At 36.5% G+C, this 26,970-nt stretch overlaps 1 protein-coding gene across 1 annotated transcript in view; it reads right to left on the bottom strand.

Annotated features, from left to right (window-relative positions):
* The window catches only part of LOC128653569 (alpha-tectorin-like), a 40,684-nt gene extending 18,124 nt beyond the window's left edge, over positions 1–22,560 (bottom strand). The window contains exons 1-6 of the mRNA XM_053706950.1: positions 22,419–22,560; positions 22,041–22,055; positions 19,324–19,503; positions 19,022–19,123; positions 3,257–3,483; positions 1,040–1,194 (exon numbers count right to left, since the gene is read on the bottom strand). Of these exons, the coding sequence (XP_053562925.1) occupies positions 1,040–1,194; positions 3,257–3,483; positions 19,022–19,123; positions 19,324–19,503; positions 22,041–22,055; positions 22,419–22,467 (728 nt within the window). The 5' untranslated portion in view covers positions 22,468–22,560. The remainder of the gene's footprint in view (positions 1–1,039; positions 1,195–3,256; positions 3,484–19,021; positions 19,124–19,323; positions 19,504–22,040; positions 22,056–22,418) is intronic.
* Positions 22,561–26,970: the final 4,410 nt, after the last annotated feature.

Here is a 26,970-nt window from a genome sequence, read left to right as displayed (position 1 = left end):
AAAACCTAAGGGGCTGCATCAGAGAAGCGGCAAGCACAAGAGGAGGCCGAATTATCATATGTCTGTCGGACCTGATCCGACAGTGCGGATCAGGTCCGACAGACATCGAATGCAGGGAGCAATACGCTCTCCGTATTCAGCATTGCACCAGCAGCTCACAAGAGCTGCTGGTGCAACGCCACCCCCTGCAGACTCGCAGCCAATGGGCCGCCAGCAGGGAGGTGTCAATCAACCCGATCGTATTTGATCGGGTTGTAATTGTGGCGATTTCCTGTCCGCCTCAGTGCAGGCGGACAGGGTTATGGAGCAGCGGTCTTTAGACCGCTGCTCCATAACTTGGGTTTCTGGCGAGTCTGAAGACTCGGCAGAAACACGGGCCCTCAAGCTCCGTATGGAGCTTGATAAATGGGCCTCTAGGTCTCATGTTCACCGTTGTAAAGTGGGCTGCTCTACCTTTAAATGCCTGGGCTTATCTTTGGTCCCGGCTCAAGTTACCAAGTCATACTCAGCTGCTGAATTATTTTTATAGAATTAAAGAAAAAAATAAAAAAAAATTCAATTTCTAGTTTATGATGCTGTTAATTCATGGGCTGAAGGCCACAGATAATTCATACTTTCCATTAAGATCTACTACCTCAAACATATGGCATGGCTCCTATTGGCTGGGCTGCATGGTGACTCTTGTGAAGCAACACATTGAGTTGAGGGGCAGATGGAAGTTAATGTGCTGTAATGGGTTAATCTTTAAATAAACAAAAGCTTTCATATGTTTTATTAAGCTTTAGCATGCTCATTTTAAAAAATTGTTTTCAAGGTAGTGAAGAGAATTTAAAGTATAGCTTCCTTTTAATTTACATCAAGAGATAGCTGCAGCCCCTTGCTTAGCAACAAGCTGCATGCTTTTCCAACAGCCAAGGGCTAAAAAGTGCCTGCTAATTCTTTATTGATCATTTACAAGCAAACACTAATTCGGTGTTGTTTCCTTTACCAGGATTCATGTCTTAGAATAAAATAAAAAAAAGTATAGATTTATACTCACACCACAATCGGATGAAGGGTGACATTGAGGCTGGTCTGCATTGTTAGATTGTAAGAACAAGTGAAGTTGAGTTCAGCAGGATTGACTGTAATCAAATTTTTTTTAGTATAGTTGATGTAAAGTGTATTTTCGTAATACACTTTAGGACCATTGACCTATAGAAAGAAGTGAAAAGAATAACAACTGTAAAGATTTTTTTTTGACAATGGGCATTTTTTATAAATTTCTATTTCCTATTCCCGAAAATATTTTTTTTTTTTTTTCAATTACGTAAAAGAAAACAAAATTAGAGCGGATGCAGCTTCAGGACCCGAGAGTTTCAGGCATGCAAGTTAATTAGTTCTGCCTCCTCAAGGCTGAAGGATGATTGACAAGCCCTGCTCTAGCGCTATTGATTGTGTCAGAGAAGGGAGCGTGGCTGCCCAAGCAATGTTAAATGTATCACAAGTTTTCCTAGAAGAACCATGTCTGTTCAGCATTTATTAAATTAGACCAATAGACTTATTATGGTGTTCAAATATTTTTTTGCTAAACTGATGCATGGCTAATAAATTACTGTTTGCTAATTATGTATTTAACTAAATAACAAAGGTTCTTTATTAAAGAATAATATATTTACCCATTATATATATCTAATAAGAACTGATATCCTGTTGGTTTGCACTTATTTATTGTTACATTTGTTATGAGATATATTAACAGTGTTTTTTGCAGGGAATATGTATGCAATTTTGTTCTTCTTGTTTAATAGAATCATCTCCAGCCTCAAAAGAAACTTTGTAAGAATTTGTATTCTCACTTACAAAACCTTTAAATGCTTATATCTTGAAACCTAACTAAACTTGCTCTCTGAAAAAGACACAAGTGGCTATCTAATTGTATCTCTTGGTACATTTCATACCAATACCGTCATACAACAGATAAAAATGTAGTCTAAATTTCTATCTAAAAGCTTTTTTGAAACTGTTTAATGTTTAATTCTTAAAATATACAACTTCATTTTTTATTAGAATAATAAAAAAACTTCCACATTAAATTCTACTTTAGTTAAGGTACTAGAAATAAATTAAAGGGATCCATTTATTAAGCAGCAGAATCTGCGTTGGAGCTGTTGCTGATGCTAGCCTGCTTACAGTAAATGATTGCTATAAAATATTAAATATAAATGTTTCAAAATGTTTTTTTTTTTCTTCTCTTAATAAAATCTTCTTATTTAATAATTCCCAAGCCCTTTGTGATACTCATTATTCATGTTGTATCATGGAGTCATGGAGGGCTACCTGGGTGCTAGCCTCTTGACCAATCATGGGAGCATGCACAGAGTGTTACCCCTAACAACACTGTTAGACGAATATGCGCAGATTGTGAAACCACGCTCATTGTTTGTAGGAAATAAGTCATGACAGGCGCTGTTTATCAACATAAAAAGAAAGAGAATAAAAATGAGCATGAGTCAAAGAGAGGAAAGAATGTGCATGGGATCAGGGGAGAGCCTGCTAAAGAAATTATGCAAATTATTTATTAATTATCGCATAGTGATTGGCTGTATTAAAATTAGGAGGCACTATGATGCTGCGCCCATAATTTATGAAGGATGACTTTAGTTTGCCAAGCTGCCAAATTTACAAGATTTAATAGTAAGTGAATATTCCAAATTATAATGTTTTATTACATCATTTATATATGGATTGATAATGTACATTTAATAAACGGTGGTTAAAAAGGGTAAAAAAAAAAAAAAAGGAAATTTACTTTTAAGAAGATGGATGCTGCATCTTAACCTCTCCACCACCTCAGAGGTGGTGTAGTTAAAAAAAACAACTGAACTGAACTGTTAACAGACCCAGGGGTGATTGACAGACCCTGTTCTCATGCGACTAATTGTACAAAGTTGCACAAAGATTTCTGCTTTGATAAATGGAGTCCAATGTGTGGTCTGCACTTTTACTTACATATAAAAAAGTTTTACATATTATTAAATATATTTTGGCTAAATAATTTAAGTTGCTGAACATGTTGTGAATATTTGAGTATTTTTATCATGGCTGCCTTATAAATGGATGATATTAAAATTACTATTATTATATTTTACTTTCTGGTCACCAACCCCGGACATTATGTAGCATAAGAGGTATGAAATGAGTTTGTGGATTATAGATAAACATATTGCACAGTAGTAGGCGATCAAATATAGCAAAGAATCAAATTACAACTTACCCACACTCTGTTTCCACACCATCCAGCCTTAGCTTTGACTTGAAAAGCCTCAACACGCACATTATCAACAACTTCAGGATAGGCAAATCCGCAGTCGAGTCTAGATTGATCTTTCAACTGAATAGAATTCGGATCATATCCAAGTTTATTCAGAAGACATATACTAACTTTAGGAATCATTGTACCTTTTTCATCACAGGTCACTGTTGGTTTCAAATCAGCAATAGCTGAGAATAAAGACATTAAATTGTATCACAAAAACGAGAAAGAAAAAAAAATTAAATAATGTGCAATAAAAAGTTGTATAAAGCTGGGATTGAATATTTTAGTAGTAATACAAAAAGGAGCTCAACATTTTCTATTACTATTTCAAGAAATGTCATACTCATATTTAAAGGACTATAACTATTATTATTATTATTATTATTATTAACCACTTACTGTACTTTTAATAACTGAAGATCTCACTTCTTTCTGAGTTTTTTTCTTTAAAGGGACATTAAAAACTAAATAAATGCTAGATAGAATGATTCATTCTAAGAAAAGATTAGTTTGAAACTAACATGTAGATGTATGTTTTTTAAAGTTTATTAGTTTCATTAACTTTTTAAATATTGACAAAATAAGTATAAAGTTTTAGAGTCTAGTTAAAAATAGGTCACTAGACTGTGGAATATAACGGTGTTCTGAACTTCCATTTCTTTTTTTTTTTTTTCTTTTTTAAATGATCTTTATTTAGGAAGCAAATACAATCCAGGATGAACATATCCCACAATGATACATAAAACAAATGCATAAGACAAAATGTGGGCATCCTGTGCACAGGTAGCTACTAAAAATGAATTCTGTTTGCACTATCAAATACCCAAGGGAACTGCCATCGGCTGGGTATAAAAGAGAAAGCAACACCAGTAGCATGACATATCTTCCAACGTTTGTTTTAAGTTCATGTCTTAACTTAAGCAGCCATATACAAGAAGTCCATATGTCCATGTGTGGTCCAGTAAGGCCCAAAGACCCCTCATTTTGGAAGTGGAAGATATTAAGTAGGAGAGGCACCACGCTTCACAGATATCCATATGGACTGAATATTAGATAAGCATATTCTTCACAATGACTGTTTATTAAGAGAAACCCCCAACTCAAAACTTGTAAAACATCAGGAATCTGGGGTTCCCACATCCCCAGAATATACTACAGCAACATTATAAATTAATCACTATAACATTATACATTGAGGCTGCTTTGTCTACAGCACTAGTACTGTGAAAGAAGAGGAGAGATAGAAATGAGAGGGAAGGGGGGAAGGAGAGGTAAGGGGGGAAGGAGAGGTAAGGGGGTAGGAGAGGTAAGGGGGGAAGGAAAGGGAAGGGGAAAAAAAAAGGTCCTACACCAACACGTGTGTGTGTCCTCCCAGCCCACTACTCTGTTAGGCGATTGAGAGTATTATTCCTCTCCCACACTTGCCACGTCACCCAGATTAGCCCATAGAGACCTAGTTGTACTTCCATTTCTAACAGGAAATTAAATGCTCATAATTTCAGAATGGAATTTCAGGAAAAGGGACAAAATAAATAATGAAAGTATATTGCAGACTTTTATATATATATATATATATATATATATATATATATATATATATATATATATATATATATATATATATATATATATATATATATATATATATATATATATATATATGTATACAGTATATATATATATACAGTATATATATACAGCATACATATGTTCGCATTTCCTGTTTTGGGAGTACGGCTACATGCCGAATTGAGATTTCTATGTCTTGAAGAAGGCTCTGAAGCGAGCCGAAACGTTGACTTTGTCCTTGATGACTCGTTGTTATTACAAATAAAAACATTCTAAGTTTCTCTAAAAAACCTGAGAGTGCCCTTCACTTCCAAAATAAACTATACATGACTTCTTGAGGATTGCACCCAGGTGGCTGATATATTGCCATGGCTGGAGTGCTGGGACACCGTCTAGTAGTATATATATATATATTTATATACGTATATACACAATTTATCATTTTATTTTACCATCTCAAATTGTTTAAGGTCCCTTTAAGAAGATCAGAAGTTATAGAACAGTTGTGATTGGAATGTGGTATATGCAATGAAAGGATATGTGAATATTAATAATTGTACACAAGAATAGTGAAACTTTTAATGGAATATTAAAGGATCAGTCAATAGTGCTAAAATGCAAAACGTAAATATCCGTACCGGTGCACCAGTAAACAGAAATTAAATGCATCTGCATCATAACATTTGTATAAGTAAATGTAATATTTTTAGAAAACTTACTTTTCCCCCCGGACAGGTCCAAATAAGGCGCCGTATCTCTACCGCCCCTGTCCTCAGGATGATGTACATGGATGTAATGGAGAGGCTTTACCTTCCAATCAGAGCAGTGCTAATTACAATCAGGTAGATTATGAGTTGTGCATTCATCTTTTAACGCTGAAAAAAATGTAATTTCAGCGTTAAAACAGTAACGCAGCCATTACGAGTCTTGTCAGTATAGCTGTACCGCAAGCCTTTTAGCCTGTAACGCAACGTCAGTCCCGCACTTGAAAAAATTACGATTTTTCATGGGACTTCCATAGCGCAGTCATTACGAGTTTTGCGTTCAGGCTAAAAACCTTGTGTTACACCCTGTAACGACGAGATCCATACCGCCATCTGAGACCAGTAGTTTTGAGTTTTACGCAACAAAACTGTTACATAAAACTCATAACTAAAGTGTTACAAAGTACACTAACACCCATAAACTACTTATTAACCCCTAAACCGAGGCCCTCCCACATTGCAAATACTATGTTAAAAGTTATTAACCCCTAATCTGCCGCTCCCGACATCGCCGCCACTAATAACATTTATTAACCCCTATTCCGCCGCTCCCCGACATTGTCACAACTATAATAAAGTTATTAACCCCTAAACCGCCACCCTCCCGCATCGCAAACACTATTTAAATATTATTAACCCCTAATCTGCCATCCCCCCATATCGTTCCCACTATACTAAAGTTATTAACCTCTATACCGCCGCCACTATAGTAAACCTATTAACCCCTAAACCGCAAGCAACAAAATATACTACATTTAACTATAAACCCCTAAACCGAAAGCCCCCCACATCGCAATAAACTAATTTAAACTAGTATCCCCTAAACCTAACGCCCCCCCTAACTTTATGTTAAAATTACAATTTCCCTATTTAAAATTAAATTAAAACTTTCCTGTCAAATTAAAAAAACTAAGTTTAAACTAACAAACTAAAATAACTATTAAACTAAACTACCAATTAAAAAATCAGCCAATAGGATGAGAGCTACTGAAATTCTATTGGCTGATTTGAACAGCACTTGTATTTTGTGCAGTAGGGAGCCCAACGCAACCATATCGCACGCACAAGGGGGCTGTTTCAAAACTTGTAATGGTTGCGCTATAGAGGGTGAACTTTTGTTGCTTTAGTTAAAAACCCCGTAGCACACATAACTCGTAATCTACCTGAATATTTGGTATGCTTGTGCATGTGTGCGCTCATGTCAATCCCCCCTGCGCACGCTTGCAGTATAAAAAGGGATCAGCTCCGCTGTGTTGGTATAAATGGAGATGATCCCTTCTGTGATACAACTGCACTATTTGTATTCACATTTACCGGTACTTTACCGGAAAGACCTTTTCCCCCTCTGCATACTTTTTGGGGAGTACACTTAGTAGAAATTGTAACTTACCACTTTTGACACCTCACAAAAATATAATATTTTTAGATAAATATATCCCACTTTCACAAAAATATGAACTTCAGCATCTGAAAACGCCACCTTCAGTGTGCTACGCGATGCTGTGTGACCGACAGCCTTGCTTGGATGTCGACAGCTTGACAGTCTGGACGGAGCAGGCGCAGTTAGTTATTAATAAATCAAGCAGTGCATGCTTGTTTTCTGTGCACTCCTACTCGATCCTTGGTGGACGTTTACATCAACCGTGATTTAGCTCATGTGTATATCGTAAAACTCACATACTGTATATGTATATGCTAAATTGATTAGCTACAGGCACCCACATGATTCCGGAGGATGAGGAAACATAATGCATCCATTCTTCAATTAGTTAGTATCAAAATTATTTATTTGTATTGCTGTATATCTTTCTGACAATAGCCAGGAGTCTTGACTGGTCCTATACATTGTTATATTATTATTGTAACTATAAAAACATTTGAAGGAACTGGTCCTCTGACAGTCTACTGATTAACCCCTTGGCTATAATAGATAGCTGCATTGTATGCTACATATCTAACCAACATATTAACCCTGATCTGTTAGTCATGCAATACATTGCAACCATGTCAAAGGGGTTAAACAGCAAGTATTCAAATAGGTAAGAGGGCTGAATTTTGTGTGTCCAGGGCTGCATTAAACCTAAATACACCCCTGAATGTAAGAACATTTAAAGCATCCTCACTCACCTCAACATATATATACTGTATATATAAAGTGTTTTATCATTTATCATATATTTTTTATTATAAGTTTTCACTTATGGAGTTATAATTTTTATGAGCTTTAGAGGACTTAATATTTTGACATTACAGAAATACAATTACAATTCCAGAATACCATTACTATATACTGTATATATTTAAGACATTGAATTGTTGAGTTGTCTTGTATCCTCATACATACAGTATATATATATTTCTTATTCCTCCACATTATTAATACCAGTATCTGTTTTCTAATTTTTCCCTGTATTGTTTTTCCCTATTTGTGGTTTTTTACTTTTTATCTTTTATTTTATTGATTTTTTTTTATTCTTATTATTTTTATTCTTATTTATTTGTTATTCTTTATTTATTTATTGTTTTAGTTGAGTTTATCATTACTTGCTCATAATTCAGTACTCATTTATGTATGAATATATGACTCCCAGACCCATATAGCTACTGACAGCCCCCACTGTTTTTAACATCTGACCCTATCGGTTTGCACTAGGGTGTCTTTGAATAGATGATTGGCAGTCAGTCTGTATATAGGTCTTCTCCTACAGTGAGTCTTTAGCCTCTGATGAAGCGCATGTGCGAAACGCGTCAGGTGTCATTTCTCTATTCACCTGATACTTGGCAACATTGCTGAATAAACTACGAGTTACAAGTTTTTCCTTGCTCCGGTGTTTGCTTCTTTCCCTTCTGGATATTATTTGTATATATATATATATATATATATATATATATATATATATATATATATATATATATATATATATATATATATATATATATATATAACAGCATAATGGAAAAGAAATCCCAGAGGCAAAGTTAAAAGAGATAAAATGTATTTGTTCCAAACGATTGGGTTATTTTTAAGAATGATTGTGTGAATTTGTGATTGTTCTATATGGACCTTATGTTTGGTCACTTATAATATATGAACAGTGACTATACATAGCTGCATATGGGAGTGTGATTCCGTATTGGATTTATAAGTACAGCTTTCACTTGTGCATCTAACTCTTTTCTCTTTCTCTCTCTCTCTCTACACACACACGTTATATACATTTACACATACACAATATATATATATATATATATATATATATATATATATATACACACACACACAATATATATATATATATTTATATATATATATACACACACACACATGTAAACACACATTATATATATATATATATATATATATATATATATACACACACATATATATATATATATATATATATATATATATATATATATATATATATATATATATATATATATATATATATATATATATATATATATATATATATATATATAGGCAAAAAGAGTCAGTTGCACTCTCACAAACAGTTCTCCAAGGGCCAGGGTGCTAGAGTAGTTGAAATGTAGCAAAACAGGAAACAGCACTCTCTGGACTTAAGTAAAAAACAAGTAGTTTATTCAGTAACGTTTCGGGGAATGCTCCCCTTCATCAGACCAACAACATACAAGTGAAGCAAACATTTAAGCATACACAAACCCCTCCCCCTAGTGCAAAAAACCGCCAAAAATGGTTGCCATAGCAACCAAACAACCAGTTCAAAGTAAATACATTTACCAATGCAACAATGACATCAAAGAAACCAGATCATTATGGTTAATTAGCATCAGGTCAATTAGCAAATCAACACATCATCCTACCACATAATACACCTGCTGTATATTAGTACTTCTAATACCCCAGTGGCAGTGTGTCCTTTTAAAGAGACATATCACAATATTATTAGCTAAGTACAGGAAAACAAGAATGTGTAGAAAAAAGGGGTTGAAAAAACGTTTAGTTAAACATCGGCACCTCATCATATTGAAATGCAATTCACGTAATGCACTTATAGTTAATGCCTAACTCATAATACCCGTACTACATAGTCAAGGGTCATGTGTACCATTAATGCTATAGACGCCAATAACAGCAAACTCATTATTCAGATACCTCAAACGATGTGACCGTATTACATGCACAAAGTGTAGCACGACCTAAGTAGTCACCCTGTTCAGCATCGGACCAACCTCGCGCTGAATCTAGCACAGTTACTAGCGGAACAACAAGGGTTATGCGCATGCGTGTAAACCCGGCGCAGTCCGGCCCCCAATGCTCCAGCTAGGTACCCAATAGGATAGAAAGGACAAGCCCCCACACCGGACAAACAGAGTTATTAAAATGGCATGGTAAGAGGGTGGGCCCCAAGGTACTACTAAGGGAAGGAAGGGTCCGGGTCATGAACGTAATAAATGCAGCAGGATATGCAGTAGAAGATAGTACAACACACCTAATACCCAGATATCAGGAGTCACCCACTTAGGTGTAGTAACCCAGCTAGTTCAGTCTGACATACACGATGAGATGGGTATATGCGTCTGTCTTTTCTAACCTGTCAGCACCGGTCTTGCGGTCAAGACACCTATTGTCCCTGCATAGGCAATTTTACAGGGTCACATAAAGGTTGTCTATAAGTGTGCGCATGCGTGTCAGCCATGCCCAGTCAATTATTATTGGTATAAGGCAAGGTCCCTGATAGGCCGTATGGGACAAGCCCCTATCCCTGTGTGAGTAACAGTTTTGCTAAGAGATAGGGGGGCAGGGGTCCAAAGTCAAAAGATATGTCGGTCACAGTATGTTTCAGGCTGATGCTCTGATTACAGGTTTGCTAGAGTCCGGTGGCCCAGAATTATAAGGATCGCTATAAAGGAAAAGAGACCCCTAAACTAATGTGAATAAATACATAGTACAGGCAGGTCCCATCCCCCTAGGTACAGAAAATACTAGTGCTAACAGGGTTCCGTAGTGCAAGGTTAATAGCACCAGCACTCAGTGATGTGTCAACACTGCGGTGTGCATCAAAAGTAACATCCACTAGTGTACATAACAGAAACAACCTAAATAAGGGTACACCCATTGGGCACCCCTCCTGGAGGGTAAATATGGGCAGAGCCTACAGCCAATCAGCAACCAGACTTCATGAACCCACTGTGGATAAAAGAATGCATACATAGTATCAGATACTGTACAAACTATATTAATCCCCTTAGAAAGATACAACCAGATACATTAGAAGCGTAAACAGCTCAGTTCATAAAAAACAATGCCAGTCTATCCCCATGTTCAAACCTCTGGGGTGTATAGTGTCCAGTTTGAAAATCCACTCGGCCTCCTTCTGTAGGAGACGGGTGTCCCTGTCACCTCCCCTAGGCATTGGGGGTACATGATCGATGAGTTTAAATCTCAGGTCCGCCACAGAGTGACCCTTCTCCATAAAATGTCTGGCCACCGGTTGGTCACTCTTGCCTTTCTCAATTGCCGTCCGGATGGCACTCCTGTGATTAGCCATCCTTTTCTTAATGTCATCTGACGTCTTACCTATATAGAATAGGCCACAGTTGCAATTCAGCATGTACACCACAAATTTTGTGGTACACGTAAGGAAATGCTTGATCTTGTAGCTTGTGTTATTGTGTGGATGTTTGAACTGCTTGCATTGCAGCATGGCGTTACACGTTACACAACTCGGGCACTTGTAGGAGCCCCTTTTGGTGTTTGTCTTGACCTTGCTGTAGCTATCAGTTGGATCAGTGTTCATTAAGATGTCTTTTAGGTTTCTTCCCCTCTTATATCCAATTCTGGGTGGTCCATAGTCGTGGTATGGTAATGATGGATCAGTCTGGACAATATCCCATTTCTCTTTTAAAGTAACTCCTAGTGTTCTCGTGCTAGGGGTGTATGCAGTGACAAAATTCATCCTCTTCTGTTGGTCTCTTTTTGGCATTTTCATGCTCAACTGGGTCCTTGCTTCCTTTATAGTGTTACCATTGTATCCTCTGCTGTAAAACCGTGATTCCATTTCTTTCAGTTGTACCTCACGGTTTTCCTCTGATGTGTTATTGCGGATGACTCTCAGCAGCTGTGCCTTAGGGATGGCTTTCATGAGTGATCTTGGATGGTAACTAGAAGCATGTAGCAGTGTGTTTCTGTCGGTAGACTTTTTAAATAAGGTGGTACATTTGAACCACCCACGACGAATCCAAGTATTAGAACTTATACTCGCCTTATCCAACAAATATTGAGACAGAGGGAGCAAGGCCTAACTAGAAATAATATGACAACAACTGACTGGGAAGCTGTTCAATCCCTTAGAAATGACTCTACCATTGTCATACGCCCAGCGGACAAGGGTGGTGCGGTTGTCCTGCAGGATTATCAAGATTATAAAACTGAAATAGATAAACAACTGGCGGATGTCTCAACCTACAAAGCCCTACCTTGTGACCCCACGATTACCTATAAAGCACGGATTGACTCAGTTATTGAACATGCAGCACAAATGAACTGGATAGACCCAACCACCAAGGAATGGCTAACCACTCCCCAAGATACACAAACAATTGGTACATCCACCTGGACGCCCCATTGTCTCAGCACGGGGGTCACTCCTACAACCCCTGGCTAAATATGTTGACTCTATGCTACAACCACTGGTTGTAAACATGCGCTCATACTTAAGAGACTCCACCACACTCATTGCATATCTCACTGACATATCTGACATAGAGCCAGGAGACGTGCTTGCCAGTCTTGACGTCACAAGCCTCTATACTATTATACCGCACGAAATGGGGATGGAGATAATTACCAACTGCCTTGAAAGATGCCCATATGTGGGTCCCCCTACCAGCTTTATTATTGAACTTCTATCTCTATGTCTTAAGCTGAACTACTTTAAATTCGAAAGGAGATTTTATCTTCAGCTCATGGGAACGGCCATGGGCTCGAATATGGCACCTGCTTTTGCAAACTTATTCATGGAACATGTGGAGGAAAAGGTGTTCAAGGTATATGACAATCAACAAGTACGCTTTTACAAGCGCTACATTGATGATATCGTTGTAGTCTGGAGAGGCACGATTGAGTCCTTTGGCGAGTGGGTCAAATCCCTGAACACAATAGGGGGACAGGTTCAATTGAAGGAAGTGTCCAGCTACAATGAAGTGGATTTCCTGGATCTAAGAATTTATAAGATAAACAACAGATTGGGTTCCACCTTATTTAAAAAGTCTACCGACAGAAACACACTGCTACATGCTTCTAGTTACCATCCAAGATCACTCATGAAAGCCATCCCTAAGGCACAGCTGCTGAGAGTCATCCGCAATAACACATCAGAGGAAAACCGTGAGGTACAACTGAAAGAAATGGAATCACGGTTTTACAGCAGAGGATACAATGGTAACACTATAAAGGAAGCAAGGACCCAGTTGAGCATGAAAATGCCAAAAAGAGACCAACAGAAGAGGATGAATTTTGTCACTGCATACACCCCTAGCACGAGAACACTAGGAGTTACTTTAAAAGAGAAATGGGATATTGTCCAGACTGATCCATCATTACCATACCACGACTATGGACCACCCAGAATTGGATATAAGAGGGGAAGAAACCTAAAAGACATCTTAATGAACACTGATCCAACTGATAGCTACAGCAAGGTCAAGACAAACACCAAAAGGGGCTCCTACAAGTGCCCGAGTTGTGTAACGTGTAACGCCATGCTGCAATGCAAGCAGTTCAAACATCCACACAATAACACAAGCTACAAGATCAAGCATTTCCTTACGTGTACCACAAAATTTGTGGTGTACATGCTGAATTGCAACTGTGGCCTATTCTATATAGGTAAGACGTCAGATGACATTAAGAAAAGGATGGCTAATCACAGGAGTGCCATCCGGACGGCAATTGAGAAAGGCAAGAGTGACCAACCGGTGGCCAGACATTTTATGGAGAAGGGTCACTCTGTGGCGGACCTGAGATTTAAACTCATCGATCATGTACCCCCAATGCCTAGGGGAGGTGACAGGGACACCCGTCTCCTACAGAAGGAGGCCGAGTGGATTTTCAAACTGGACACTATACACCCCAGAGGTTTGAACATGGGGATAGACTGGCATTGTTTTTTATGAACTGAGCTGTTTACGCTTCTAATGTATCTGGTTGTATCTTTCTAAGGGGATTAATATAGTTTGTACAGTATCTGATACTATGTATGCATTCTTTTATCCACAGTGGGTTCATGAAGTCTGGTTGCTGATTGGCTGTAGGCTCTGCCCATATTTACCCTCCAGGAGGGGTGCCCAATGGGTGTACCCTTATTTAGGTTGTTTCTGTTATGTACACTAGTGGATGTTACTTTTGATGCACACCGCAGTGTTGACACATCACTGAGTGCTGGTGCTATTAACCTTGCACTACGGAACCCTGTTAGCACTAGTATTTTCTGTACCTAGGGGGATGGGACCTGCCTGTACTATGTATTTATTCACATTAGTTTAGGGGTCTCTTTTCCTTTATAGCGATCCTTATAATTCTGGGCCACCGGACTCTAGCAAACCTGTAATCATAGCATCAGCCTGAAACATACTGTGACCGACATATCTTTTGACTTTGGACCCCTGCCCCCCTATCTCTTAGCAAAACTGTTACTCACACAGGGATAGGGGCTTGTCCCATACGGCTTATCAGGGACCTTGCCTTATACCAAAAATAATTGACTGGGCATGGCTGACACGCATGCGCACACTTATAGACAACCTTTATGTGACCCTGTAAAATTGCCTATGCAGGGACAATAGGTGTCTTGACCGCAAGACCGGTGCTGACAGGTTAGAAAAGACAGACGCATATACCCATCTCATCGTGTATGTCAGACTGAACTAGCTGGGTTACTACACCTAAGTGGGTGACTCCTGATATCTGGGTATTAGGTGTGTTGTACTATCTTCTACTGCATATCCTGCTGCATTTATTACGTTCATGACCCGGACCCTTCCTTCCCTTAGTAGTACCTTGGGGCCCACCCTCTTACCATGCCATTTTAATAACTCTGTTTGTCCGGTGTGGGGGCTTGTCCTTTCTATCCTATTGGGTACCTAGCTGGAGCATTGGGGGCCGGACTGCGCCGGGTTTACACGCATGCGCATAACCCTTGTTGTTCCGCTAGTAACTGTGCTAGATTCAGCGCGAGGTTGGTCCGATGCTGAACAGGGTGACTACTTAGGTCGTGCTACACTTTGTGCATGTAATACGGTCACATCGTTTGAGGTATCTGAATAATGAGTTTGCTGTTATTGGCGTCTATAGCATTAATGGTACACATGACCCTTGACTATGTAGTACGGGTATTATGAGTTAGGCATTAACTATAAGTGCATTACGTGAATTGCATTTCAATATGATGAGGTGCCGATGTTTAACTAAACGTTTTTTCAACCCCTTTTTTCTACACATTCTTGTTTTCCTGTACTTAGCTAATAATATTGTGATATGTCTCTTTAAAAGGACACACTGCCACTGGGGTATTAGAAGTACTAATATACAGCAGGTGTATTATGTGGTAGGATGATGTGTTGATTTGCTAATTGACCTGATGCTAATTAACCATAATGATCTGGTTTCTTTGATGTCATTGTTGCATTGGTAAATGTATTTACTTTGAACTGGTTGTTTGGTTGCTATGGCAACCATTTTTGGCGGTTTTTTGCACTAGGGGGAGGGGTTTGTGTATGCTTAAATGTTTGCTTCACTTGTATGTTGTTGGTCTGATGAAGGGGAGCATTCCCCGAAACGTTACTGAATAAACTACTTGTTTTTTACTTAAGTCCAGAGAGTGCTGTTTCCTGTTTTGCTATATATATATATATATATACACACACATTATATATATATATATATATACAGTATATACTGTATATATATATATATATATATATATATATATATATATATATATATATATATATATATATATATATATATATATATATATGTAGTCCAGGTTTGTGCACTCTCAGCAGCAGTCACCATCCGCCAGGGTGCTATAGAATGTAGTAATTTAAAGTTGAAATAAGCACTCACTGGACTTCAGCTAACTGTGACAAAAATATTCAACTGTGACAAATATATATTCAAACTGAAAGATACAGCACTCTCACAGACCAACAGTTTAAATACCAGGGTGCATCAGGAATAATACAGTTGAATGAAGAAAATGCACTCTCTGGATTTATAAATTCAACAAACTTTACTACGTGACGTTTCAAGGTTTAATTTAGTATTTTTTATTTTTTGTAATTTTAGAATACATTTTTTTTAGTAGTGTTAGTTTTTTTTTTAATGTGCAATTTAGTTTATTTAATTGGTAGTTATATTTTAATTTTAGTATAATAGTTATGTTAGGTTAATTTATAGTTTAGACGTAAGTTTTTTTAATTTTACAGGTACGTTTTTATTTATTTTAAGATAAAGATATTGTAATTTGAATTTAAAAATAGGGGGTTGTTAGGTTTCAAGGTTAATAGTTTAATTTAGTTTCTTGCAATATGGGGGGCTTGCGGATTAGGGGTTAATAGGTTTATTTAGTGGCGGTGATGTGGGAGGTTGGAAGTTTAGGGGTTAATAACTTTATTATAGTGGTGGCGATGTCGGGGAGTGGCGGAATAGGGGTAAATAACTTTTATTACTGGCGGCGATGTCAGGTAACAGCGGTATAGGGGTTAATATCTTTATTATAGTGTTGGCGATGTCAGGTAACAGCGGTATAGGGTTTAATATCTTTATTATAGTGTCGGCGATGTTGGGGAGCGGCGGAAGAGGGGTTAATATCTTTATTATAGTGTCTGCGATGTAGGGGAGCGGCGGATAGGGGTTAATAACTTTATTTAGTGGCTGTGATGCAGGGGATGGCAGATTAGAGGTTAATAACTATATTTAGGTGTTGGCGATGTTGGGGTGCGGCAGATTAAGGGTTAATACGTTTTAAATAGTGTTTGCGATGGGGGAGGGTGGTGGTTTAGTGTTTAATAAGTAGTTTATGGGTGTTAGTGTACTTTGTAACAGTCTAGTTATGAGCTTTGTGTAACACCTTTGTGGCACAAAACTCATAACTACTGGTCTCAGATAGCGGTATGGATAGTGTCGGTATAGGCTGGAACGCAAACATTTTAGCCTCACCGCACAACTTGTAATACCGGCGCTATGAAAATCCCACGCAAAAATGTCATTTTTTTGAGTGCGGGATTGACGTTGCATTACAGGCTAAAATGCTTGCAGTACAACTATACCGACAAGACTCGTAATGGCTGCATTACTGTTTTTACACTGAAATTGTCATTTTTTTCAGCGTTAAAACCGTAACGCAAAACTTGTAATCTAGGTGTAATTAAATATTAAATATATATGGGTATGCGCTATTCTTTTGTATGACAAAGACATACATTATTGTAAACAGTAGATAGTGTTTATTTGTAGGGATGTGCATTTGGATCCTTTTTTCGCAGCCAGATTAATTCCAGTAAAAGATCCCCACTCTAAGATCTGTGCAAAGCCATATCTTAGAGTGGGTATCTTTTACAGGATTCAATCCAGCTATAAAAATATCCACTGGGCCCAAGCAGCTGCTTACATCCACATTTGGATCACGAATGCACATCCCTATTTATTTGGTCTTCTGTTATTGATTTAAAGGGACATGAAACCCAAAATTTTTCTTTCATGATTCAGATAGAGAATACAATTTTAAACAACTTCCCAATTTACTTATATTATTTAATTTGCTTCCTTCTCTTGTTATCCTTTCCTGAAAGGTTTATCTAGGTAAGCTCAGGAGCAGCAAAGAACCTAGGTTCTATCTTCTGATTGGTGCATATATATCTATAACGATTGTTACTGGCTCACCCATGTGTTCATTTAGAAACCGGTAGTGCATTGCTGCTCCTTCAACAAATGATGCCAAGAGAATGAAACAAATGAGATAATAGAAGTAAATAAGAAAGTTGTTTAAAATTGTATTCTCTATCTGAATCATGAAATATTTTTTGGGGGGTTCATGTCCCTTTAAATAACAGAGGGGACAGTAGCTTCAGAATAAGATTTACTATATTGTCATGAAAATTATACTGATGTGTATTTTTTTCTGCTTAATGACTACGGATGGGCGAATGTGTAAATTTTCAAATTTCGAATGTAGAACGAATGTTATTACCGAAATTCGAATTCTAAATTCGAATGTCGATAAGAACGAATATTCTTAAAAATTCAAAAATCGAATGTTATTTACAGTTTTCGAATGTCACTTTCGAATTCGAATGTTTATAATTATATCGAATGTCCACATTCGAAATTTCGAATTTAACATTCTATTTAACAAATACTATTCAGAAGTTCAATAGTTCATGTGGTAGTGTTGGAATTTAGTAAATTGATACATAATAGATACAAATATATAATTTCGAATGTTTCCATATAGAATATTGCATAATTCGAATATTACATTTAAAGAAAACATTACAAATACTATTACAAACATAAATTAGAATTTTTCGAATTCGAATATAAATTCGAACTTTTCGAATTTGAATATTGCATAATTCGAATATTACATTTTAAAGCATTAGAAATACTATTACAATCTAAATTCGAATTTTTCGAATTCGAATACACGTATTGCATAATTCGAATATTACATTTAAAGAAAAAGCATTAGAAATACTATTACAATCTAAATTCGAATTTTTCGAATTCGAATATTGTATAATTCGAATATTACATTTAAAGAAAAAGCATTAGAAATACTATTACAATCTAAATTCGAATTTTTCTAATTCGAATATTGCATAATTCGAATATTACATTTAAAGAAAAAGCATTAGAAATACTATTACAATCTAAATTCGAATTTTTCGAATTCGAATATTTTCGAATGTAATCGTAAAATTCGAAACCGAACATTCGAAAATCGAATGTTAGAATGTTATGTAAACATTCGAAATTCGATTCGAACGAACGAATGTGTTAAAATTTGTGCCGTTTTTCCAATGTTGCGAAACATTCGCCCATCCCTATTAATGACATAGATCCAGAAATAGATGCACAAATAGAAAAGACAAAAATGATTTAACAGACTTAATATTATTTTTACATAAGATCATGACTATATATTATCTGTTACAGTTTAAAGTAAATATTACTTAAAATAGTGTGTGTGTGCATGTCAGATCATGCCTGAATGTTTGTAGTCATGCATGTTCATTTGTGTGCACACCTGTGTATTTGTCTGTTTCATACTCAAATGGCTGAAACAACATGAGCTGTGTTTACAAACTGTGCATAGAATGAATGAAGCTAGCAGATACTTACTCTTGCCCTTGTAGTAGGTCAAGTTACATGCACAAGTTGGAACACCCTCATCATTAATACAAGTTTCATCATTCAAACATGCTGGAGTACAAAGGAGCTCATCTGTAAAAGGCACAGTATAATTAGAGAAAACAAAAACTTAACAGAGTAATCCACCTCCTAAGCATCAGCACATAACACAGATAACATATATAAATCATACCCTATCCCCAACTATCTAATTTATGAAACAGGACAAGAAAATAAAATCAGAACAACATATATAAGAGACAGTAATATCATTTATATATAACATGCCTCACCTTGGCAGCATGATGTGTTTTTATTCCAGAATAAACCATTAGGGCAGCAATCAGTGGCTTTGAGATCACAAGAAGTTGGAATACACGAAAGTGTTGGATCAATATTACAATAACATCCATTGCCTGGCGTACAGGATCCTGCACATCCTGGGTCATCACACAGTACGGGATCAGAGCCGGCTGCAATGAGAGAAGTATGCTGGATTATGTTTACTCTAAAATTAATGTATTTTAATGTGATTGCCCAAACCCTATTATCCTTAGAAGAGTTTACAGAACCAGAACCTGTTACAGCCATTTGTTACCACCAATTGAGTTCAGTTTATTTTTAAACATTAATGGGAATGTTATAATAGCACTATAGGTCAAACTCAGATTTTAGAAAACAATAAACCCACTATACATCTGATTCATTTAATATATAAAAAAAAAACAACAAGCAAAAAATAAAAAAAATGCTAATTAGTGATGGCAGTCACGTGCACAGACAGAGAAAACAGCAATTAGCTTGGACATCAAATTATATTATATTATATGATAATTATAACATATAAAGCTATATGAAAACATTTGAGTTTTTTTGTCAAATATAATGCATCTATATTGTATGCAGCCAAAGAAATTAAAATCAAGTATAGTATATTAGGATAATTTAAAAATGTGTTTTTACAGTTTTTAAAGTGCAAAAGTGTTTAAGGACAAAAAGCGAAAATAAATAATGGGAAAGGGAAGATAAAGCTATCAACAATCAAAACTGGAATACAGAAAGTTTTGGGATAGAAAGAGATTTAAGAGACATGAATTTCATGTTTTTTGTATGTTGTTAATAAATGTTTATATCCAGAATAAGACAAACTTTTTTTCTGTAGAGGCATGTCCCTCTGTGCCAATGAAATGCTTTGAGTTGCTATATCAGTCAGCGAGAAATTCAATCCTTAGGAATAGAATATGCACAAACATCTTTATGAATCATTTCCATATAAATTTAAATAGATTTAATTTTATATTTTTTCATTTTAAAAATGTGTTAATATTGATCTTTCATTTGCAAGATGAAAACAGAGTGTAATACGGCTTGTAGGCACGGAAATCAAATTTAGAGGGAGACTAAACCATATGAAATAAAAAAGACAGCATAATAACCAGGTTTTTCAATGTAATTACAAATGAAATCATTTTTTTTTTCCTTTTCTTTATCATCTTTAAAGGGACAAAATACCCTGATGCAAAATTACTTGAAACTGATGCAGCATAGCTGTAAAAAGCTGACATGAAAATATCACCTAAGCATCTCTATGTAAAACGGGCAGATATTTTTAATCTTGCAAATGAAAGATCAACATTAAAACATTGTTAAAATATGTTTGCATGAAAAAATAAAATTTAAATGTGATTTCAACATTTGGGTAGCTTGTCCCTTTAAAGTGCAAAAACTTATTAATATAAAGATGCATCTTTTTAGCAAAGGCATTCTAAGGGGTAGATTTGCCTGACATTGCTAAATGCTGACAGCATACGCTGTAGGCATTTATCATTACACAAGCATTTCTAGTGAAATGCTTGTGCAATGCCGCCCCTTGCATAATTTGCCGCTAGCAGGGGTGTCAATCATCAGTATTTGATACCTCAGAGGTGGCGGACGAGTTAAGGAGCAGCCTTACGACCACTGCTTCTTAACTTTTGTTTTGAAGGCTCGCTCGGAAACAGCTGCATTCGCAGGAAGATAAATCGCTCTGCAGACTCTTTGCAGCATCATTTACACACATTGGGAAGTAAACATGCACTTGTATCTAAAAATTTGAGTAGATTTTTGCAGTCTAAAAAACATTTAGGAGCATATTTATATATTTATAATGTTTGTATGGAATAGGGCTTTTGAAGAGTTAGGAACAATTTGATAAGCTATGGCATTTGACTGCATATATACAAGGAATACGTACATATGCTCTGTCCACAGTAAAAAAAAACAAAAAAAAAAACAGGCAAACAAAAAAACCACTATCAATGAAAGAGTGAATATTTTACTAAACGTATTTGCTAATACATATATAATGCAAAAACGCTTGTATTCAAAACCGAAATACACTTGTGCATTTAAAGGGACAGTTAAGTCCAAAAAAAACTTCCATGATTCAAATAGGGCATGTGATTTTAAACTACTTTTCAATTTACTTTTATAACATATTTTGTTTTGTTCTCTTGGTATTCTTAGTTGAAAGCTAAACCTAGGAGGTTCATAAGCTAATTTCTTAGACCTTGAAGGCCGCCTCTAATCTGAATGTTTTTTCACTACTAGAGGGTGTTAGTTCATGTGTTTCATATAGATAACATTGAGCTCATGCACGTGAATTTATAGAGGAGTGAGCACTGATTGGCTAAAATGCAAGTCTATCAAAAGAACTGAAATCAGGGGGTAGTCTGCAGAGGCTAAGATACAAGGTAATTACACAGATAAAACATGTATTATTATAACTGTGTTATAACTGGGTTATGCAAAACTGGGGAATGGGTAATAAAGGAATTATCTATCTTTTCAAACAACCAAAAATCTGGCGTTGACTGTCCCTTTAAAGTTATTACTAATAAAAGCATAATGGTTTAATGTATTAACATTTATGTTTTTCAATAATTGTTATATATTTTTGTGCTCTTTAAGAATTTCGGTTTTATATAATGCTTACAAGACAACTCAGTAATATGACTAAATATTTACTTACCATAGCACTTTGCATCTGGAAAAGAGAGGAAAATAAAATGTTAGTACATATAGTTAATTACAGGAAAACTACAACAAAATAATTATATTGTAAACATTTCAGGTTAAAAAAAAAATATATAAAAATTGTGTTTGCTTAAGTTCTAAAATTATTTGGGCTTCTAAGTACAAATAGCAAAATATGTCTTTAATCATCAAAATGCAAAGACACCTGTGGTGATATAAAACATATATATTATATAAAATTTGTAAGCTTTATGTTTTTTTTTTCAGAATTAAAGAAAACATTTAGAAAGCATCTTTATAATTGTGAATGACTCTTTTTATATTATTAATATAGAAGAAAATCCATATAAAACCATTTAAAATACACCCTCACCTGCATGTTTCAGCAGAGCAGTAAGAACAAAAACAAATAGAATTTTCATTTCTCCTGTCCTGGTCCTGATCACTTATTGGTATTATGTTTAGAGATGAATTTTTTCTCCAAATGCTGCTTTTATAAAGAAAACAAAAATGTCAACTACAGCTGGAGGGTATAATGGTGGAAAATGACGCAGTGACTAGAGGGTTAATATACATAGGTCTTTAAAAAAAAAATTAGTATTGTCCCACCCTACTTTTTAAATTTCTGAGAATATTTGGAGCTTCTAACAGATGACCTATATGTGAAGAATGTATGACATACACAGTAGACTTATTTAACAGAGTTACATTTTTAAGCATCACAATGACCCTCCCTAACCCTCCAGGTCAGGCTTCCTGCAAAACATTCTTTTTTCATTTTTTTTCTTTGATGCCTGCAAGATTTCCTCGAGTGGTGCACTAACAGTTACGCACGAGTGAAAAGGGGTTTATCGCAGCTATTTGAACAAATCGGATGTAGCGCTCGTATTACATATTGTAAGTTAATACGATCGCTTGAGTGCAAATTAAGTTAACGAGCGTCGGGAATACATTATAAAGTACACTTACACTCGTAATAACACCATCTAATAAAATAAACATTCAAACAAAAAAAATGTTGCACAAAAAAGTTATAAAAGGCTAAAAGATATGAGGTCTCAAAAAAGGTAGACAAAGGGCTATAACATAGACATACATATCTAAATATGTATATGTTTGTATATATATATGTATGTTTATATGTGTATATATCTATTTACAGACATATATACACATATAAACACATAAATACGTATAAAGATATATAAAGAAGTGCATTGGAGCCCTTAGCATTTAAGTAGATGAAAACATGAAAAAGGATATTTATGCCATATTCATATTTAATAAAGTGTCATACTGTGTATTCACTGTAAATATTTAACATTCCAATGTTCTGCATACAGCAGAACATATTCTATGTATTTATAAACAGATATTTATATATATATATATATATATATATATATATATATATATATATATATATATATATATATATATATATATATATATAGTATATATTCCAATATATAATCATGTATATATAGGTTTAAATATATATTTGTGCAAAATAACATCACAAACACACACATATATATTCAACATTAGTATAAGATCAGATAGAGGAGAAGTAGACAAACCCACAACAGGGTACTCACATTTGGTAGGAGCACTCAGACAGTGCTATTAGGCGCGGACTGGGTACTCAACAGCAACCCAGCTTGCTGATACTTCCAGCGTGTCTCCAGGGACAACTCAGGATCTCCTTTCTAGGACTGGAAAGACAGACTGCCCAAATCTGTTGCTTCACAGGTCAGGCAGATAATGCTGGTGGTATCCAAGGCTCCCACATTAAGCAAAGACAATCCCAATGTATAAAGTAGGGATAAAGGTGGTGTGGTTAGTAGAAATGATCAGTGGCAGTTCCAATATCAAATATAAAAAGGTTGGATCTATTAAAAAATTAAAAGAGATTAAAAACTGGAACAACAGGATAAGACAAACATATCTCTCCTGTTAACATGCAACGCGTTTCTCAGCTATAATGCTGTTTCATAAGGCATATATGGCAAACTGATCATAGCTCTACTATATATACACACACACCAAACAAATCAATCAAGCAATTAAGCAGTATAACAAGCACCTGGAGTTCTCCACCAATAGGAGGACCCACAGATTCTTAACCCTTCATCTATGGCATATAATTCACATTATTGGAATCAACATAAATATTATTCATAATATGCATATGTGTAATGTAGGAAGTTGCAGCAGAATTTGAAAGTATACTTCAAATACATATATACATCTTCATCATTGCCCGTTGTTTATTATTGTCTATACATCGTTATGATAGGCTGCATGATGTCTGGTAGGTGTATAGTTTCCACCAATGGTCAGACGTCGATGTTACACACCCCCTCCATGGCTATCTCTTATTGCCTGGTATTATCATGCACGTCTCTTTTCCTTCGATTGGTGACATATCCTCACATAGTCATTGATTGGCTGCTCGTATCAAGAAGTGTTTTATTTTATTTTATTTTGTTTCAGTGGCGATTATGCGTTTAACTATTATTTGTGTTATGAGGAAAGGGGTCTGGTTGGTAGTGACTGACGTAAAGGATTACCATTGGCAGGCGCCACCACATTGCAATTTATTGGTAGGTTGAGCGTTCATGTCACGCTAAGCACTGATTCTTCTAAACTCTGTCGTGAACTACACATATGTATATGACATTTGTTTGATACATTTTGATAAATTTTTACAGCACTTATTTAGTTGTTCTATTTTCCTCCCTCATGACATCTACTTTAATTTTATATCGATCCTATTAGGATGTTTATTTGTTGACCCCTCACCACCCCACAAATATATGTATTTGAAGTATACTTTCAAATTCTGCTGCAACTTCCTTTATTTACATGACACATATGCATATTATCAATAATATTTATGTTGATTCCAATAATGTGAAGTATATGCCATAGATGAAGGGTTAAGAATCTGTGGGTCCTCCTATTGGTGGAGAACTCCAGGTGCTTGTTATACTGCTTAATTGCTTGATTGATTTGTTTGGTGTGTGTGTATATATAGTAGAGCTATGATCAGTGTGCCATATATGCCTGATGAAACAGCATTATAGCTAAGAAACGCGTCACGTGTTAACAGGAGAGATATGTTTGTCTTATCCTGTTGTTCCAGTTTTTAATCTCTTTTAATTTTTTAATAAATCCAACCTTTTTATATTTGATATTGGAACTGCCACTGATCATTTCTACTAACCACACCGCTTTTATCCCTACTTTATACATTGGGGTTGTCTTTGCTTAATGTGGGAGCCTTGGATACCACCAGCATTATTTGCCTGACCTGTGAAGCAGCAGATTTGGGCAGTCTGTCTTTCCAGTCCTAGAAAGGAGATCCTGAGTTGTCCCTGGAGACACGCTGGAAGTATCAGTAAGCTGAGTTGCTGTTGAGTACCCAGTCTGTGCCTAATAGCACTGTGTGAGTGCTCCTTACTAAATTTGAGTACCCTGTTGTGGGTTTGTCTACTTCTCCTCTATCTGATCTACTGGTACACACAAAGCGCCTCTTTTTGTTCTCTTTTTCTCTACACAGACGTCTTCCTAAAGTTGATGTGAGGAGAGTGCTGCTGCCGCCACCCATCCTTGTATTTTCTCCTGTGATCTATCTTTGTTTGGATCACTCTTTGGGACTGTGTACAGTAATTGATTTTTATTTTGTTCTCTTTGTCATTTTGGATATCTCATTGTATATCTTGTTCCCACTTTTTATTCTTACCACTTGGTAGCAGCATATTATTTACCATTCGAGTGTTGTTTAGAGCGCCCCCTATTTAGTTATCTCTAGTGAGATATCTATTAATTGATTAGTATAAGATACTGGACCTTAAAAATTTGCTCTCAAGCTAGAAATTATCTTCTGTAAAACTTTAAAGGGGCAGTCAACACCAGAATTTGTGTTGTTTAAAAAGAAAGATAATCTCTTTATTACTCATTCCCCAGTTTTGCATAACCAATAATAACCATAATACCAAGAGAACAAAGCAAAATTGGTCATAAAAGTAAATTGGAAAGTTGTTTAAAATTACATTTCCTGGAGGATCCGGTTCCGGTGGAGGAGGAGCTACACAGCAGTGGCTCAGTTTGTTTCTCCAGTCTGTTGGAATTTGGCGGTGATTTTCTCACGCTAGCCCCCTGCCTTGGGGCTTACCCTTGACAGTCATATCACCTACTCCAGAACCCTAAACAGTGGATTACCATCCCACTGCTTTGACCCGAAGTTATTTTACCTTTTTCTTTGACTCAACACACAGGCACTAACTTGGCACCTGCTTACTCATTAGCAGACTTAATCCCATTTTCTCTTACTGATAGCCCTATCCTGTCAGCCTGCCTTCGTCTCCAGTTCTGAGAACTCTAACGGACCCTGACCCTCCCCCCTCCCTGCACTTGCCATCTTCTACTACTTCTCCCGACAGTCTCACATCAACCTACCTGTTTGTGTTTGTTGCCCGCCCGGTGGGTCTTGTCGTTGTGGGCTCGTCCCTCTCCCTCCCCCACCGGTGCTGCGCGGGGGGGAGTCGGGCTTGCATCTGTGCGTGGACCCGCTGTGCAGTTTCCCCCACGTTGTGACGGCCGCTCGGTGCGGCGCCGCCCACTCCCCCCCCCACCGGTGCTGCGTGGGGGAAGTTGAGCGCGGCTCTTGGCTTGGAGGCCATTCTGCCGGATGGCACCTCCGCTGGTCTGGTCCAGTGACATAACGAGCAGGAATTAACTACGGAGCGAGACCGGCTTAAACTTACCGCAGGAGGGGGTGAGTCTGAGTCAGCCTGGCTGGCGAAAAGTCAAACGAATGGTCATTAAGTGATTTGGAAGCAGGTATTGACACCAGTAAGGGCCTACTCAGTAAATCAAGGGTCAACCTATTTTTCAATCATATATTGGGATCACTACCA

Source organism: Bombina bombina, chromosome 3, assembly GCF_027579735.1.
Source record: "Bombina bombina isolate aBomBom1 chromosome 3, aBomBom1.pri, whole genome shotgun sequence".
Classification (NCBI taxonomy): domain Eukaryota; kingdom Metazoa; phylum Chordata; class Amphibia; order Anura; family Bombinatoridae; genus Bombina; species Bombina bombina.
This window is presented reverse-complemented; position numbering and strand designations above follow the sequence as displayed.